Source organism: Myotis yumanensis, unplaced genomic scaffold, assembly GCF_028538775.1.
Source record: "Myotis yumanensis isolate MYYU_CA2020_CCGP unplaced genomic scaffold, mMyoYum1.0.hap1 SCAF_3, whole genome shotgun sequence".
Classification (NCBI taxonomy): domain Eukaryota; kingdom Metazoa; phylum Chordata; class Mammalia; order Chiroptera; family Vespertilionidae; genus Myotis; species Myotis yumanensis.
This window is the reverse complement of record NW_027223754.1, coordinates 57,931,725-57,948,807: the sequence shown is the minus strand read 5'-3', so window position 1 is coordinate 57,948,807 and position 17,083 is coordinate 57,931,725. Positions and strand designations below refer to the sequence as shown.

The window sequence follows — 17,083 nt, the reverse complement described above, 5'->3', positions numbered from 1 at the left end:
CTCAGGATATGTTTTTACTGATCTTAGAGAGAGAGCATGGGAGAGAGAGAAAAACATCGATGTGAGGGAGAAACATTGATTGGTTGCCTCCCGTACACGCCCCCCGCCCCTTCCCTCCTCGACCTGGGACCTAACCTGGAACCTAGTATATGCCCTGACCAGGAATCAAACCTGCAACCTTTTGGACAAGGCTCTAACCAACTGAGCCATACCAGCCAGGGCAGCTTTGCATTCTTATAGTAAATTTAAGTTGTCAAAACATAACTCTCAGACATCTCCTAAATATGAGTACCAGGCAACAGTCCTTCAAATTTATGGTGTGACCCAAAGCCACAGTGACGAATGAAGCAGAAAGAAAATGTAAAATGCTGAATCTACCATGACCCCCTTGATAAATGACTATTTAAAGAATTTTAGTTATAGAATTACTTTTGTACTGAATTTGCATATCTAACTGTTATTTTCTTTTAAAATTTCAGCAAAGTGGATTCAATAATTCTGGCACATGGAAATCAAGATGAAAGCATTCATTAAGGAATTAAAAAATTTTATTTTAAGAATATGTGATTTAGAAAAGCTTTTACTCTGAAGATTGACTTTTGTACACAATGAACAATTCTGCTATTGCATAAATAACATAATTGCCTTCAAAAAGGTCATATACATAAAGGGAACCATCTGTTATCTGGATAGATTCAGTCATCAAAAATTCAAGTGGTTTCAGTTACCAATGTCAAAGGAATGATGCTCCTGATGGCTGTGAGCATCGTCACCCCAAGCAGGTCCACCCCTGCTCCATTAAGCTGTGCATCATGATTTCTATTATAAACACATTTCTCATTGTCTCACCTTTGTTTGCCTAAGAATTTGGATTTGTGGACATTATTGACAAACTGTCAAGAAAGCAAGATATGTTTCCTTCATGTGCAAAAGAAATGTTGATAGAAATTTTCTTATACAGTTTGGCCAATAATAACATAAAGTCATATGAACCTCAGAAAGTCATTTGAACTTTCTGGTCTCTCTTTTTTTATCTATAGTATGAGGGGCATTGAAAACTGTCCCAAAGGCCCCTTTAGGCTCCTCAAATTATTCTAAAGCAAGTTTTTGTTTGCTCTTTAGAAATATATCTGAATATGTGTTTGTTAATCATTTTGAACTGGAGAGGACATCTGAACAGCTTAACTTTCGTGTCATTATTCATTTTATTGCAGATATAATTTTTAAAAACAGAAAGACATTGGCTTATGGGTAATGGGTAAAATTATATGACATGTATTTTACATATTATAATTTGTTAATTTTTTGCATGTGTTTCAAAATCTGGTTATATAAATAATCTATGAGGAAATAATGGTTATGGACTACAAAAGACTTGTTCTTTAGCATGTTACATCTATTCATATTACATAGCACTTTATACTTACAGATGGCTTATGCAAATAAAATGAACTATCAGTGATACCGAAATCATTTTGTGGTGTGTCTATAAATATCATTTATTGGCATTGATTTTGTCAATTACAGTGATCACAATTTATTATATTCTATACCACACTGGTTAACTTAATTATTTAGCTTCTAAAGCTATAGCTTTTACTTTCAAAGAGCTTTTCTTCAAGAAATTGAAAATCCAGTAATCATATGTGAGGAACTTAGACTATTGTTAAAACTGAGAAATTGAACTTATAAACTAATTTATTTGTACATAGCAACTGCTTCTTCTTCTTTTTTTTTTTTTTTTAAATATTTTATTGATTTTTTACAGAGAGGAAGGGAGAGAGATAGAGAGTTAGAAACATTGATGAGAGAGAAACATCAATCAGCTGCCTCCTGCACATCTCCTACTGGGGATGTGCCCGCAACCCAGGTACATGCCCTTGACCGGAATTGAACCTGGGACCTTTCAGTCCACAGGCCAACGCTCTATCCACTGAGCCAAACCGGTTTCGGCATAGCAACTGCTTCTTGAAGGAAGGCTTATGGAACAATGAGGAGAGGGTGTCATTTGGGGGAAGTTTAAAGCAGTTGTAATCAACTGACATAAATTAGGGAGATTAAAAAAGATAATCATGTATTTTTCAAATGTTGATAAATTTAAAGAATGTCTTCTGTATGATGATTTCAAGCATCTGCTCTTCTTAGAGACTAGTCCGTGGTTTTAAACACAAAATGCTTATCAAAATTCAGCAATGTATAATTGTTGTCCTGTAAAAAGGAGCCAGGAAAAAACAATTAATAATAATTTGATATTCATTAATTCATGCTTGATGAGAAGCAGTGGTAATTGAGCCATATGTTTTATTGTTCCTTAATTACATGCTATCAGAGTGGATCAAAAGAAATCATTTTCTTAGCGTTGGGAATTCGTGGCAGAAAAGGATGGATGGAATAGTATCCCTGCCTTTTATGTAAAGTGTATTAACATCTCAATGCATTTGTAGTAATTAAAAATCAGTTGAATGCCATTTTTAAAGTAGTCTACTTTATAATGCTTCATTTTTAAAAAAAAACCCTAAAAGAAACATATTTCTCACTTTTCTGAAGCTGTTTAATGGACTCTGTCTTTAAATTTACCGGTTATAATGTATTCAATTAAGCCAAAAGCTGTTGTAAAATGGAATAAATACGGAGTGGAGAGAGAAGGGCTTCTGATTCACCTAGTCAGCTTCATCATGTCTGGGCTTATTCACACCATAGGTATGACCGATTCTTAAAACAATTTGGAAGGTCTCTTTATATTGCAGCCAATTAAGAGATGTACCTGAAAGAGAATGAATCGCTTCATAGGACAATATCCTTCTAAAAAGCAAAATGGCAGAAATGTAATAATCTCAGAAACAGAATTTGTTCAAACAGTATTCTTTCTTTTAATAAGGCCAAGAAATAAAACTGTGTTCAAGAAGTCATCTGCGCATCCCTAGCTGTTTGATTGCAGTCACTTTTACAACTAGGTCTGAATGGGGAATGGCCAGCTCTCACTGTGGTTCACTCACCGAGTTGTTTCCTACAACAGAAAATCCGGAGGGTTTGGCACATTTTCCCAATTCAGAGCTCTACCGAAACAGGGGACTGTTTGGTCTACAACATGGCAAACTGACAATGAAATTTTTTGTACTACTGAATTTACCGGTTATTTTGGTACAATGTAAATAAATGGCTTTTAGAGTTTCACCTATTCCATGTTACTCAATAATTCCCAGAAGCACCCATAAATATGTGCATTAATGTGGGCAGGCTATTTCCCTAATGGGCCTATTCCCTGCTATTTCAAATGCAAGGCTTAGATTATTGGCTTTCTACCCTACCCCATTCTTAGATGGTCTCTCTTGCTAGGTGCCTAAGAGCTGTCTGGTGTTTTGTATGTAATTTAGAATTGCATGTTAACTTTATCACAATGCAAAATTGGACACCATTCTGAATTTTATTTACTGTGTCTTTGTCCTGCCATTTGAGGGGTATGGTTTCTGAGAGATAGTACTGAAATGTTCAAGTGCATGAATTAGGTAATGGTTTCAGTTTTGTGCTATGAGGGGAAACTCAACATCATCATTGTGTTATAAATGCCATCTGGGAAAGATGTTTTACTTCTTTGCCTCTGTATTCGTTTTGATACATTCTTCTCATTAGTACATTGAAATGCCCAATTGTGCCAGGCTCTGTATTTTAAAAAGCCTGGTTTATAATCTACCATCATTCATGCATTCATTCATCTATTATTCAATAACTTAAAAACCTTCATTTAGAACCAATATTCCAGACCTTAGTGCAGATCAATACCAAGGCTCCTGCCCTCATGGAGTTTACATTCTAAAGAGAGAGTGGAGGAGGAGTTTGAAAGACAGAAAACCAACACAATTTCTGAAAGTAATAAGACCCATGAAGAAAATAAAATACAGTGGTTAGGTGAAGGAGGAGTTTAAAAGTAATGTGGTGAACAATAATGGTCAAAACCAGACCATTTTCTGGACTAACCTTGTCCTTGCTTCTTTAAAAAAAAAATTAGATGGAAGTTCAAAGATGCCAGGAGACAGAGACCAGTGAAAGAATTTTCTCTATTCCTCATGCAAGACAATATTCAGATATCTCTTAGATAGTTTTCAACTCTCTGCCCTGGGGCGAGTTATACCAAACTTCTCCCAGCAATTTTATATAAACATTACATTGTTCTCTTGTTGCAATATGACTAATGTATCTGGTGGAAAGGAACATTCAGATCTTGGTATAACTTTTCTGATAGTTACAATTTATTAATTTTATATTTTTTCCCAAGAGAAAAGGAAAGTTCATGAGTTTCAAGAGCCCTTCTGGCCTACAACGGCAAATTGGATTCAAAGTCCCCCACAGGACAGTGCTTAGGCCCTAAGGCAACTGCAACGTTGGTGTGGTTTGGAATAGAAAGACTGCCAGGGGGCTGGAATTAGTGAACATGGAGAGAGGAGGTTGAAGAAGCAGGCAGGAGACAGGTCATGGTAGTGTCCTTCATAATGGATCATTAAAAATCTACATCATCAAATAATGTTGGCATTTAGTAGAATTTATACCTTTTATATTTGTGTCATTAAAATGTCATTGAATATTTTTAATTTCATGAACAGTTTAACATTATGTTGAGACAAATATAATCTACTGATTATGAGAAGCACAAAGGCAATTCAAAGGAGAAAATATAGTCTTCAACACATGCAAAAATTGTGCTAGAAAAATTTGATACCTGTATGCAAAAAAAAAAAAAAAAAAAGAAGAAAAGAAAAGAAAAAGGAAAGAACAGGAAAGAAAAAAAAGAAAAGAAAAGAAAGTTGACACAGACCTTATATCCATCTTTAAAATAATTAACAATTCTCTCAAGATGGATTGCAGATTTAAATGTATAATATACAACTATAAATTTTCTAGAAGAAAACATAGAAGAAAATCAATATGGGCTTGAGCTTGATAAATAATTTTTAGATACAACACAGAAAGCACAATCTATAAAAGAAAAAATGAAAAGTTCTTTATTAAAATTAAAAAACTGTGCTCTGTGAAAGACAATGTTAAGAGAATAAAAAGGTAGCCACATACTGTGAGAAAATATTTGCAAAACACATATCTTATAAAGAACTTATCCCCCATATATGAATAACTTAACACTAAACAATAAGAAAACAAAATAAATTAAAAATGGGCAAAATATCTTAAAGACACATAAGCAAAGATCTATAAATGGCAAATAAGCATATGAAAGATGCTCAACATCACTTGCAAATAACAATGAGATAACTACATTACGTTTATTAAAATGACTGAAAACTAAAAACTGAGAATACCAATTGCTGGCCAGGATTCAGAGAAACAGGAACTCTCCTGCATTGCTAGTGGGAATCCAAGAGGGTACAGCCACTTTGGAAGACAGTTGGACAGTTTCTAACAAACCTAAACATAGTCTTACCATAGGATTCAGCCATTTTGCTCCTAGGTGTTTACCCAGTGAATTTGAAAACATGTCCATTCGAAAAGCTGAATGTTTATATCAGTTTTATTTATAGTCATCAAAACTGTAAGAAACCAAGATGTCCTTCAATAAACAAATGTCTCAGCAAGCGGCACATTCATGTAATGGAGTAATATCCAGCAATAAAAAAGAGTGACCTGTCACATCTGCAGAAACATGGATACTTCTTAAATGTATATTGTTAGATGAATAAAGCCAATCTGAAAAGGGGCTCTATATGTATTATTCCACTTATACGACATGCTGGAAAGGCAAAGCCTGCACATTCAAACAGACAAGTGATTGCTGAGGGTTCAGAGAGATGGAGAGTTAAGCATAGGGAATTTTTTTTTTTTTACCACAATTGAACTATTCTGTATGGTACCATAATGGTGAATAGATAACACTTTGCATTTGTCAAAACCCATGAAACTTTACAGTACAAAGAGGGAACCTTGATATATGCAAATTTTAAAAATCTCATTTAGATGGTCAGGGGCAGGGGATTCAAGGATGGAATGCAGAATGTTACATATAAATTCAACTGTATTACAAATGCTTGAAACAGTCTTACTAAAGGCTTCCAGTCTATTTGCTTCTAGTTTGTTCTATGTGAAAGTGACCTTAGCAAAGGCCTTGGGTGGTCATACTTCTGTCTGCTGATTCTCTTATTTACTGGCTTCTGTGCTTGGCTTGTCCCTCTCTCCTTCAATTAAATCAGGGATGGGGAACGTTGGGCCCACGGGCCATCTAAGGCCTGCAGATTCATTTGGTCTGTCCCTGCCAAGGCATTAGAGGTGAGTTAATTAAATGCTTGAACAACTATAGCAGGCTAATTTTTAAGTTGATAATTTTGTAAGGCCCTCGAGTGATGTTATAAATATCCAAATGGCCTTTGGCAGAAATAAAAGGTTCGCCACCCCTGAATTAAGTGACCTTTGCAATTGTCTTGATTCCTATTTTCTGAGGAAGAACATTTAATGGAAGACCCTGTTACAATTTCTGAGACAATGTTATCTCTTGCTCTTTGCCATAGGTTACCATTGGTTTTTCTAGCTTGGTTAAGCCCTCTATCACTAGCCTCTCAGTCCATTTAGATTACAGGTCCTGACAGAGCTGAACTACAATGTTTAAGCATTTATGTTTGCTAACTGGCTAATTTAGGCCTTTCATCTCTCTCAAGGTATCTTGTTAAATAAAGTAAGAAGCAGCTAACATATACCTAATATTCTGAATGATGGGCTCCATAGCTAAGGTAAGAGAACTCGGTCAAATATTTTGCCATGGCATAACAAGGGTCATCAGATTTCCAGCCTGCAGAATTTATTTTCTTATTCCATATTCACAAGCAATTAGCCAATACCATGTATTTTCAGCTTTTGTATGATAGCACACTAGTTCTAGCACCAGTTTCCAAATAAGTTAGGGCACAACCAAGTGGCTAGGACAAAGAACCACTAAAATACAGTGGCTCAAACAGACAGACATTATTTTTCTCTTTGTCATAGCAAAACAGAAGTAGTCTCTCTGCTCATGAAGTTGTGCAGCCACCTCTTAGTACAGCGGTTCTCAACCTCTGGGTCACGACCCCTTTGGGGGTCGAACGACCCTTTCACAGGGGTCACCTAAGACCATCGGAAAAACACATATATAATTACATATTGTTTTTGTGATTAATCACTATGCTTTAATTATGTTCAATTTGTAACAATGAAAATACATCCTGCATATCAGATATTTACATTACGATTCATAACAGTAGCAAAATTATAGTTATGAAGTAGCAACGAAAATAATTTTATGGTTGGGGGTCACCATAACATGAGGAACTGTATTAAAGGGTCACTGCATTAGGAAGGTTGAGAACCACTGTCCTAGTATCTCATGATCAAAGCCGGCCCACCAGCTCTATAACTGTGCCCCTGCCTGAGGGAAGAGAGAAAGAAAGGACGCGAGGAAGCTGCCCCTGCTCCTGATACACACATCCCAGTGGCCACACCTAACTGGGAGGGAGGTTGTGAAATGCTGCTCCTAGTCCTGTGTCTGCTCACACATGTTGAGGTTCCTATTTCTAAAGGAAAATGGAGAAGTGGATTGTGGGAGCAGATTGAAGTCTCAGGGTTCCTGACCCATCCCGGGTGATGGCTTATCAGAGGATGGTAGCTCAGGGTCCCCTATAAAACGTGTCTTTGTGTATACAAAGACATTGTGATGAGACCCTCCATTCATTGCTAACATGTCTTTCCTGAGGAACAAAGGATTTGAAATCTGTGTGGCCATTTGAGAATGATGCTGGCCTGATGCCCTCAACTTACAGGATCTGCGGATAAAGAGAATCAGGGACCTGGGTCCCTGAACAGTTCCGTAATATAGCCAGTTTATCAGAGGCAACACTAGGGCTGGAAACCAGCACACTGGAGTCCCTTTCACTAACTATGGGGTTTTTAAATGAGTACAATAAATGGCAAAATGATGTTATCAGAACAGAACACAGCAACAGACTTAGCCTCACATGCCATTCTCTTATTTAGATAATTCAGGATTTCATTAACTTTTAAAATTTCTGTGACACACTGCTAACTCCTACTTAACTTGTGGTTTTTATGAATCTGGATTCATTTTTTTAAAAATTTTTATTGAATATTTTTGGGTGACATTGGTTCACAAAACCATACAGATCTCAGCAAAATATCATCTGCACACTGCGTTGTGTGCCCATCGCCCAAAGCAAAGTCTCTTTCTGTCCCCATTTTCCCCCCTTTGCTCACCTCCACCTACCCCCACCCCCTTTTCCCTCTGGCTACCACCACATTGTTGTCTGTGTCTCTGTGCTATATATATTTCTTAATCCCTTCACTTTCTTTCATCCAGTCCCCCATGCCCTATCTCTCTAACAGTCTGTTCCATGTATCCATGCCTCTGTTTCTACTTTGTTAGTTTATTATGTTCATTAGAGTCCACATGTAACTGAGATCATACGGTATTTGTCTATCTCTGACTGGCTTATTTCCCTTGACACAATAACCTCCAGGTCCATTCTTGCAGTTACAGAAGGTAAGATTTCCTTCATGTTTATGTCTGAGTATTATTCCACTGTGTAAATATATCATTTGCAAGATAAGCTCTGTTTTAGCTTGCATTTCTATAAATTTCTTCTTTCACCAGTTACTTTTTGTACTCTGTATGTGTCACTATTGAATTTGTTGAATTTACAGTCCCCTTGAATCCCATTTAACATGAGATGCTTTATAAAGTCAAACCCTGATACTAAATAAAATTTTTTTCTAAAGTTAATATGCATTATGTCCATCATATGCTGCCCCTCCCCTAATTTGCTATATTTACCACTGTTGTAAAAAAGTTAGATTGTAATTTACTCCAATGCGGAAATGGGGAAAATGAAATCATCAATATATATAAAAGCCTAAGCAACCATGTGACCGGTTGCTATGATGCACACTGAACCACAAGGGGGCAGATGCTCAATTCAGGAGCTGCCCCCTGGTGGTCAGTGCACTCCCACAGCGGGAGAAAAGCTCAGTTGATCGAAGGGCACCAGACACCGGGCTCATGGCTGGCAAGTGCAGCTGCAGCAGTGCGAGCCTCTCCCACGAACACTCCTCCTGCACGTCCCTCCCCCATCTACACCAGGGCTGGGATTGGGACCAGCATCAGGACTGACTGGGCTTGAGCCCGCAGCCACTTCTCAGTCATGGGCATGCCAGTATCACCCTAGGACATACACAGAGACCACAGTGGAGCAGCAGTGAGCCTGCTGAGCTGTGGCAGGCGCAGCGAGGTGGGGATGAACGGGAGCAGCATGGCACCCAGCCCAGGCTTAGAGTCCTCCCCGGCTGCCTGCCACTTCGTGCATTACTACATCCCTTGGGAGATATCGGACTGCTGGTTTCAGCCCTATTCCCACAGGCCACACTGAGGGACCCCACCAGTGCACGAATCCATGCACCAGGCCTCTAGTATACCAATATTACTCATTTTTTTCTTGCACAATAACTTCCACTCACCAACTGTGTTTTAGGCACTTTAAACACAGGTTTCTGTGTCTCGCCTTTTCAGAAATTGTCACAACCTAGGAAAAATTTCAATAGTTAAGTGCCTGCAAAATTATTCCAGAAATACTGTAGTAATTCAAGAGGTCCTGCAAACCACTGCTAGATTCATTACACTCTCTTTATTAGAGAAAAATGAACTAGAGAAAAAACTTTTTCTATTATATATGTGCTTTAATGGTATCATCAATTCATTTGCTCATATACATGTTTCAGGATGAATTAAAACCAAATTTGAAATGTGATTTGTAACTTATTCCACTAGCAAAAGTAAGTAACAAATCTTCCTTTTCCACCTTCACTCTTTCATCCCCACCCTACTCCCACTTACCTCTAGGAGATTGGTTCAACGGTAGTTAATACAGCATGCTTGCTGTATTACACTTACTATGCTTACATTAAAAAAACACAACACAATATCATCAATGTATCTCCCTAATCAGCTATAATTCTTTAATCTCCTCAAATATCCAGGCAGTGCTCACATTTCCCAAATTATGCTATCAATGTTCTCTCTATATTTAAGTCTGTTTGAACCATGATTCAAAAAGCTCTGTACATTGCATTTGATTAATATGCTCTTGTCTTTTATATTATACTAGAGGCCTGGTGCATGAATTCGTGCACCAGTGGGGTCCCTCGGCATGGCCTGCGGGATAGGGCCAAAGCTGGCTCTCTGACATCCCCCAAGGGGTCCCTGATTGCGAAAGGGTGCAGGCCATGCTGAGGGACCCCACTGGTGCATGAATGGGGCTGAGGAGGGACATGGGAGGTTGGCCAGCTGGGGAGGGGTCATGGGAGGGTTCCAAGGCATGTCCAGCCCATCTCGCTCAGTCCTGATCGGCCAGACCCCAGCAGCAAGCTAACCTATTGGTCAGAGCATCTGCCCCCTGGTGGTCAGTGCACATCATAGCGAGCAGTTGAGCAGCCTTAGCATATCATTAGCATATTATGCTTTGATTGGTTGACTGGCTGACTGGCCGACTGGACACTTAGCACATTAGGCTTTTATTATATAGGATAGATACTTTCTCCATCTCTCTCCCTCCTTTGCAATTATGTTGTTGTAGAAGAAGGAGAAGGGGAAGGAGAAGAGATCAGGAGGGAAAGGGGAAAGAGAAGCTGAGTAATTGTCTCATAGTTTCCTGCAGTTTTTGTTTTGTTTTGTTTTATACATGTTTCTTGGCTCTTGTATTTCTATATTGTGAGACTCAATCAGATTCAGTTGGGTAGTGATGGTGTGGTGGTGTGTGTGTAAGTGTGTGTGTGCAAAGTCTATATAAATGATCATGGGTGCTTTTATCGGAGGCACATGATGCCTTTCATTTTGTGCTTAGCAATTTATTTTTTAAATCTATTTTGAACTAATACATTTCAACATATTTTATGTGTTTCAATCTATGGGAGTTATTATTCTTCTTGACACTTAAGAAGTCCAATTTTTGGACAGTGGGAACTTACTTCCCACTGGTTCCTAAGTCCTTTTGACACACTCCTACCAGCTTTGATGAGAAGTTCCAGGCTCGCCTAGTACATTACCTCCCTACCTTAGACCTGCAATCAGCACTTTTCTCTAAGACCCTTGGATTCTTTTTATGAAAAATGGTATTTAGAAACCAAAATCTAGTCACTAGGGTAAATCGTTGCTATTGTGCTGGTCAATATCTCTAGGCCATTCCAGTGTATAGTGCTGAAAGAATTATTTTTTCTTGCTAAACGTGTAAATGAGTTTGCACTGATATTCCAGTCAATTCAAGTCAGGATTATAATAAGGTTAAACTCATTAACCTAGTGGATATCTTTTTTCTCCCGTGCCATTAATACCAGTTGATAGTGAAGCAAACCTTTTCTTTGCTTTATGCACAGTGTACACATCACAGTCTCAAAATAACCTATGAACATCAGTGTCAACAGTATATTTTTAGTTATTTTTTCAATTCAAAAGTTCTCTAGGAGCCCTAACTGGTTATGCTCTGTGGATAGAGCGTCGGCCTACGGACTGAAGGGTCCCAGGTTTGATTCCAGTCAAGGGCATGTACCTTGGTTGCGGGCACATCCCCAGTAGGGGGTGTGCAGGAGGCAGCTGATCGATGTTTCTCTCTCATCGGTGATTCTAGCTCTCTATCCTTCTCCTTTCCTCTCTGTAAAAAATCAATAAAAATATATTTTTAAAAAAGTTCTCTAGGAAAGGGCTGGTCTCTAAAACTGGCAGTATGGGTCTTTCTTTTTTAAGCAAACACGAAATGCATGGCTTAAACTTATTTACTTGGTGTTATTTAAGATCTGTATGAAAGCGCTGAAGTTCAATATGTGTGGAAGTCCATCTGAGGAGGACGGTACAATTTTCTGCTCAGAATTAGCACCTGGTAATCCAAACGAGTCACAAGAATGTCCATAGCTACTTCTCGTTTCTGCTGTGCATTAACCAGAGGGCTAACTTATTTGCAGAGAAACTCTCCAGTGATGTGACAAGACTCACAATGAGTTGGTCTCCCTCCACGAGAAAGGCACAGGAGGGGTCGAGCCATACCCGATTATACCATGCTTCTGTCTGGTATCCCTGAACGCTTACCACAACCGCTTTGAAGCACTGCAGTAACAGATGGTAAATTTAAAAGGACAGCTTTTAAAATTTAAAACAAATCCAAATGTAAACCTCCCTCCTCTTCTCCATTCCACTCTTTGCCAAAAAAAGGGGGAGAAAAACATCTCAAGTGTGATTCTGAGATGTTTATTTTAAGAGTATCATTTATTGTAGATTTCAAAATCCATTACAACTCATATTAAACAGTGTTGTGTGTGTGTTGTAAGCCAGTGCCTCATTTTTTTGTCAGCTGATGACCGGTATGTGGGAACAAGAGTTACTGAGGCCACGCATTCTAGGAGGTGGTGCCACCGAGAGGTGAGCTGCTGCCACGCCCAGTGGACTCCTCAGACTGGTACCAGACGTCATATCACTGTACCGGGACGAAAGTGACACTTTCTAATCTTAATTTCTATGGGAAAGTGTTTTATATAATGTGCCTTTTAGTTTTTATGTAAGAGAGTTTACAACCATGTAGAACTTTCTTTTATTTTCTGACAGCGCTGGGCTTGCAGATGAATGGTGCTCCCAGTAGGGTGCACTAGGAGCTGCTGGAACCGGATTTGTAACCTGCACACAGTCAGCCATCTCCTGTGGAGTGGGGGTATGATGTCCTGTTTAGATTGGGGTTTTTTAAAGGTAGATAATAAAAAGGTGTAGACTTCTTACCAAAATGGCATTCGAAGTTCATGCTTTGAGTCACCACAGACTCCACATCCAACCATATAACAATGGAAGAAAAAAATCCGTTTAATGGACCAAGAACCGGAGACAAAATGTGAGATGGAAGCCACAGGACTGCCATTCTCAGTACCAGTGTGGCAGAGACAGGGGGATTCAGTTTCCCAAGGCCATGGACAAGTGGGATGGGGTGGCAAGTCACTCCCCATCATCCACCTTCCTCTCCCCCATCCTGGGAACAGAGGCAGGAAAATGTGCTGCCCTGGAGCTACAGCTTGTAGGAATCCAAGAGCCAAGGTAGACGCCAGGACACTCAGCCGTCATGACCAAGCCTAGTTGATTTATCATTTGACTTTAAACCATCCCTGATCTGGTGATGGAATAAGAACACTGAGCAGCAAGAAAAGAAATGGTTTTGGACTATGGGTCTTTGAGTCTGGACTGAGGCAACCACAAAATTTCTAAATAGAGAGGAGGAAGAGGGAGAGAAAGAAAAGTCGTACCAACTCAAGTGATCTACAAACCAAAATTCCCAAACATACAAACAAAATTAACACCAAGAAAGATAGCAAGTCATATAAAATATTGGGAAATGAAATCAATCTAGACAAAATGCAAGTACATGTGCCAACTTAAAAAGCCTTTAAGATTAGTATGTATAGAGTTATCAAGGTGATACAAAAAGGAATAGTATTCCAAAGAAGTGGAAAGTTATGCAAAAAATATAATTTCTAAATCTCAGTAAGCTGAATAAACTCTAAACTTGGATAATCAAGATTTAAATAACATAAATAAGCAACATGATTTCAATCATGTATATTTTCATAAATATTATAAGTTTAGATTAACGTTATATATTTCTATGTATATAAATTATATGTGTGCATGTATCCTACACCTAACAAATAAAATAGATACATACTATTCATGCACACATGCAACATTTTCAAGTATTGACTGTGTACTAGGGCATAAAGGTTGTCTCATCAAATATCAATGAATCAGATTTATGTAGTAAAAGATGATGAAAATACATACAAGCAAGTAAAATTATATTTTCTAAATTACAAATGAGCCAACAATACAATAACAATAAAATTACAGCCAAACAACCACAACAGCATTTCAGAGAGGAAGGGAGAGGGAGAGAGAGAAATGGGAACAGCAATGATGAGAATCATTGATTGGCTGCCTTCTGCACGCTCCCTACAGGGGATCAAGCCGGAAGCCTGGGCATGTGCCCTTGACCAGAATGGAACCCAGGATCCTTCAGTTGGCAGGCCAACACTCTATCCACTGAGCAAAATCAGCCAGGGCTCAGCCAAAATCTTTAAGGTAAATCTTACCCTTTATATAGTAGCAGAAATAGTTCACATAGAAGTATATTTAGTAGGCAGTGCCAACACTAAATATTTCTTATTCTTTTGTCATATGCTGCCTTGAAGTTATGTGTAGCCAATGACTTGCTTTGGTCAATGAAATGAGTAGAAGGATTTTGTGCCAGTGTTAGGCAGGGACTTTATAAGTTAGTACTCAGTTGGCCAGACCTTTTGTTCTTACCCTGGAGATTAGGGAAGCAGGGAGATGGAGCCTCCCTGAGCCTAGGAACCTGAGGAAGGATGACAGTCTCCCTAGCCAGCTCTGTCTTCCTGTTTGTCCACATGGGCACTGCATCTTCATGGTGACGGAATGCCACCATCTCGTTTCCAAGTTAGGTTTCCACAGTTATTACCTGGATTTCCGTCTTCTACAAGATACATTATTTTAGATTTTTTTTTTATTTTTAGAGATGCATCTGCAATTTCTTGGCCTAATCATCTAATGAGCCTGATCTTTTAAAATCATGTTTTATTGTTTTTGTGTTTGTTTTTTTCTGCCTCCAGTTCATTAGTAGCACCTGGGAGCTTTCAGACACTGTTTTCCACAGACTAATAAAAAATGCTTACAAATACAACCAAATAAAGCTCTGAGTCTGAAAACAGGCTTTAAGCTGGTTAGAAAGCTGGAAAACTATCCCAGGAGTTAATTCCCCGCTCCTGCCCATTTGACACTTCCTTAGATACCAGAGTTCATTCATCTTTGAAGCTTTTGCATTCTGTTTTGGTGAAAGCCATCATATCTTTAATAAAAGCATTTTCTGCTAGTTGACACATATCTTCCTTTCAGAAAACAAACAAGAAAAATATCTCCAAAGATAAGAAATAAGAACCTAACTGTAATCATTATGACAAATCCTTTTGTGACACAATTATAATCATTGTTTCTGTGAAGGATTTAGAACAAGATATTACAGTTGAAAACACAGATCACCCTTTATGATAGAATTATCATTCTTTTCTGAAAATTAATTATGTGCACAGACTATGATGAGGTACTCACTGACGATTTGTTTTGAATAAACTTGCAGCAACTTCTTTGAGGCTGGCTTATGACTTCTAGATATGATGATTTGCCCATGAGAATGCTGCACTATTCTCTGTACGCTGCCTTCCAGTGCCATTAACTGAGATTCCAACAGTCATGGCTTTGCCAACTGTGCTGGTCCCTTGAAGGAGAACTGAAGGACCCGTTGTCATAGGAAGGCTGCTTGCACTGTCCTGTCACACAGACTTTCAAATGATTTCTGACTTTGGTTTGTAAACACTCCAGGGTGATTGCAATTTTTTGCAAGGGAGTTTTACAAAAGCTCTGGAAATGATCAAAGAAAATTCTTTGAATTGAAGAAAGAAAACTCTACCACATTGGTACTTATGATAAAATATTTGGGGAAGACAAGAAAATCCAAATATTTTCAAAAGATCTAGAGTAGAAGTGTGATGGCAGTTTAAATTACCAATTTTTTTCTGGCAAGACTCAAGTCATACCAGATTCACTTTTCTCTTTGAGGAAATTAAAAAAAAAATAAAGATACTTTTAAGTATGAGGTTATTCTTCCAGGTTTAAGCAGTCTTACATGCTTATTGTTCAAAAATGTCTATCTGTTTTGGGTAAAAACTGTTTCAGGTTTTGAAAACCTTTCTGAATGTATTTATTACATTTTTAAATTTTAAAATACCTCCAAAACCATTTTGGGATCTGTTCAGGCCCGACATAGGCTGTGAGAGAGGTTACTGGCATTTGAAGAATCCAAATGGCTAGAAATGCAAAACAAAGAAGTGATGGTTTATGCTCTTTTGTCATCTGAGCAGAAATAAGTATTGAATGAATAGCCATTGTAATGTTGTTCCAGCCCTGGCAACTTTGTTGATCTTGGAAACCTACTGCTTTCTAATCTGTGCTTGGTGACTTTTAAAGTTTCAATAATATTTGCTTGCTAATGAATCAGATGTTGTTCCAGGCATTCCTGACTATTGATTTTGCATTAGTTAATAGCTTTTATTGATAAGTCACTAAGACCAGAGCAGGGTATTTTGCTGGGTACTGCCTAAGACCAGAAAAGAGATATTGCAATTTATGAACTTGAACTCTGAGTCCAGGCTGCCTAGCTTCAAATCCAGGCTCTGCCACTTACTGGCTGGGCAACTTTGGGCAGATTGTTTGACCTGTCTCCGCCTCCATTTCTTCATTTATAAAATAAGGATAACAATAGAAACTACCTCAAAGGCTTGTTTGATGAGTAAATGAGTTAATACAAGTAATAGGCTTAGAATAGTGGCTGGCATTTACTACGCACCAATAGCTACTATAAAGATAAACTTGTAAAAGTTTCATTTTAATGGGAGTAGCAGTGGATAAAAACAAAGCGATTTGACCACAGAGGAAATAATACTAGCTAGGAATTAGAACTGGGTGCTGTATCCTAGTTCTATCCTTGCTTTAATATATTCTGTAGCCTATCTAATGGTGACTACCACACTTGCCCCAAAGGCTCGCAGCAGGATAAAGAGATCCAGATGAAATGACGTATGCTTTCTACATGAAGTCTTCCCCAAATTAATTGTTCTTTCTTGGGCATTCCTGATGTCGTTAACTTGTATTTTCCTTTTTAATTATCTTTTTCAAAACATTGAATTTATTGGGGTGACATAGGTTAATAAGACCATACAGGTTTCAAGTGTACAATTCCATAACACATCACCTATATACTTCATCATGCGCTCACCACCCAAAGTCAAGTCTCTTTCTGGCACTCTTTATCTCCCCTTTGGCCTCTTCCCCCTCTGGCAATCACCATACTGCTGTATGTGGGGTTCCTCCCAACCGCCCTCCCCTCTGACAGCTGTCAGTCTGCTCCCTGTTGTTTTCATCATGATCCTTATCACACTAAGTCTTGTA

General features: G+C 38.4%; 1 protein-coding gene across 14 annotated transcripts in view; it reads left to right on the top strand.

Moving 5' to 3' along the window:
* SCEL (sciellin) overlaps window positions 1-4,798 on the top strand; it is a 123,796-nt gene extending 118,998 nt beyond the window's left edge. For all 14 annotated transcript variants that reach the window (XM_070408906.1, XM_070408904.1, XM_070408903.1 and 11 more), the window contains one exon: window positions 480-4,798. In XM_070408906.1, the coding sequence (XP_070265007.1) occupies window positions 480-496 (17 nt within the window). In that variant the 3' untranslated portion in view covers window positions 497-4,798. The remainder of the gene's footprint in view (window positions 1-479) is intronic.
* The last annotated feature ends 12,285 nt before the right edge of the window (window positions 4,799-17,083 follow it).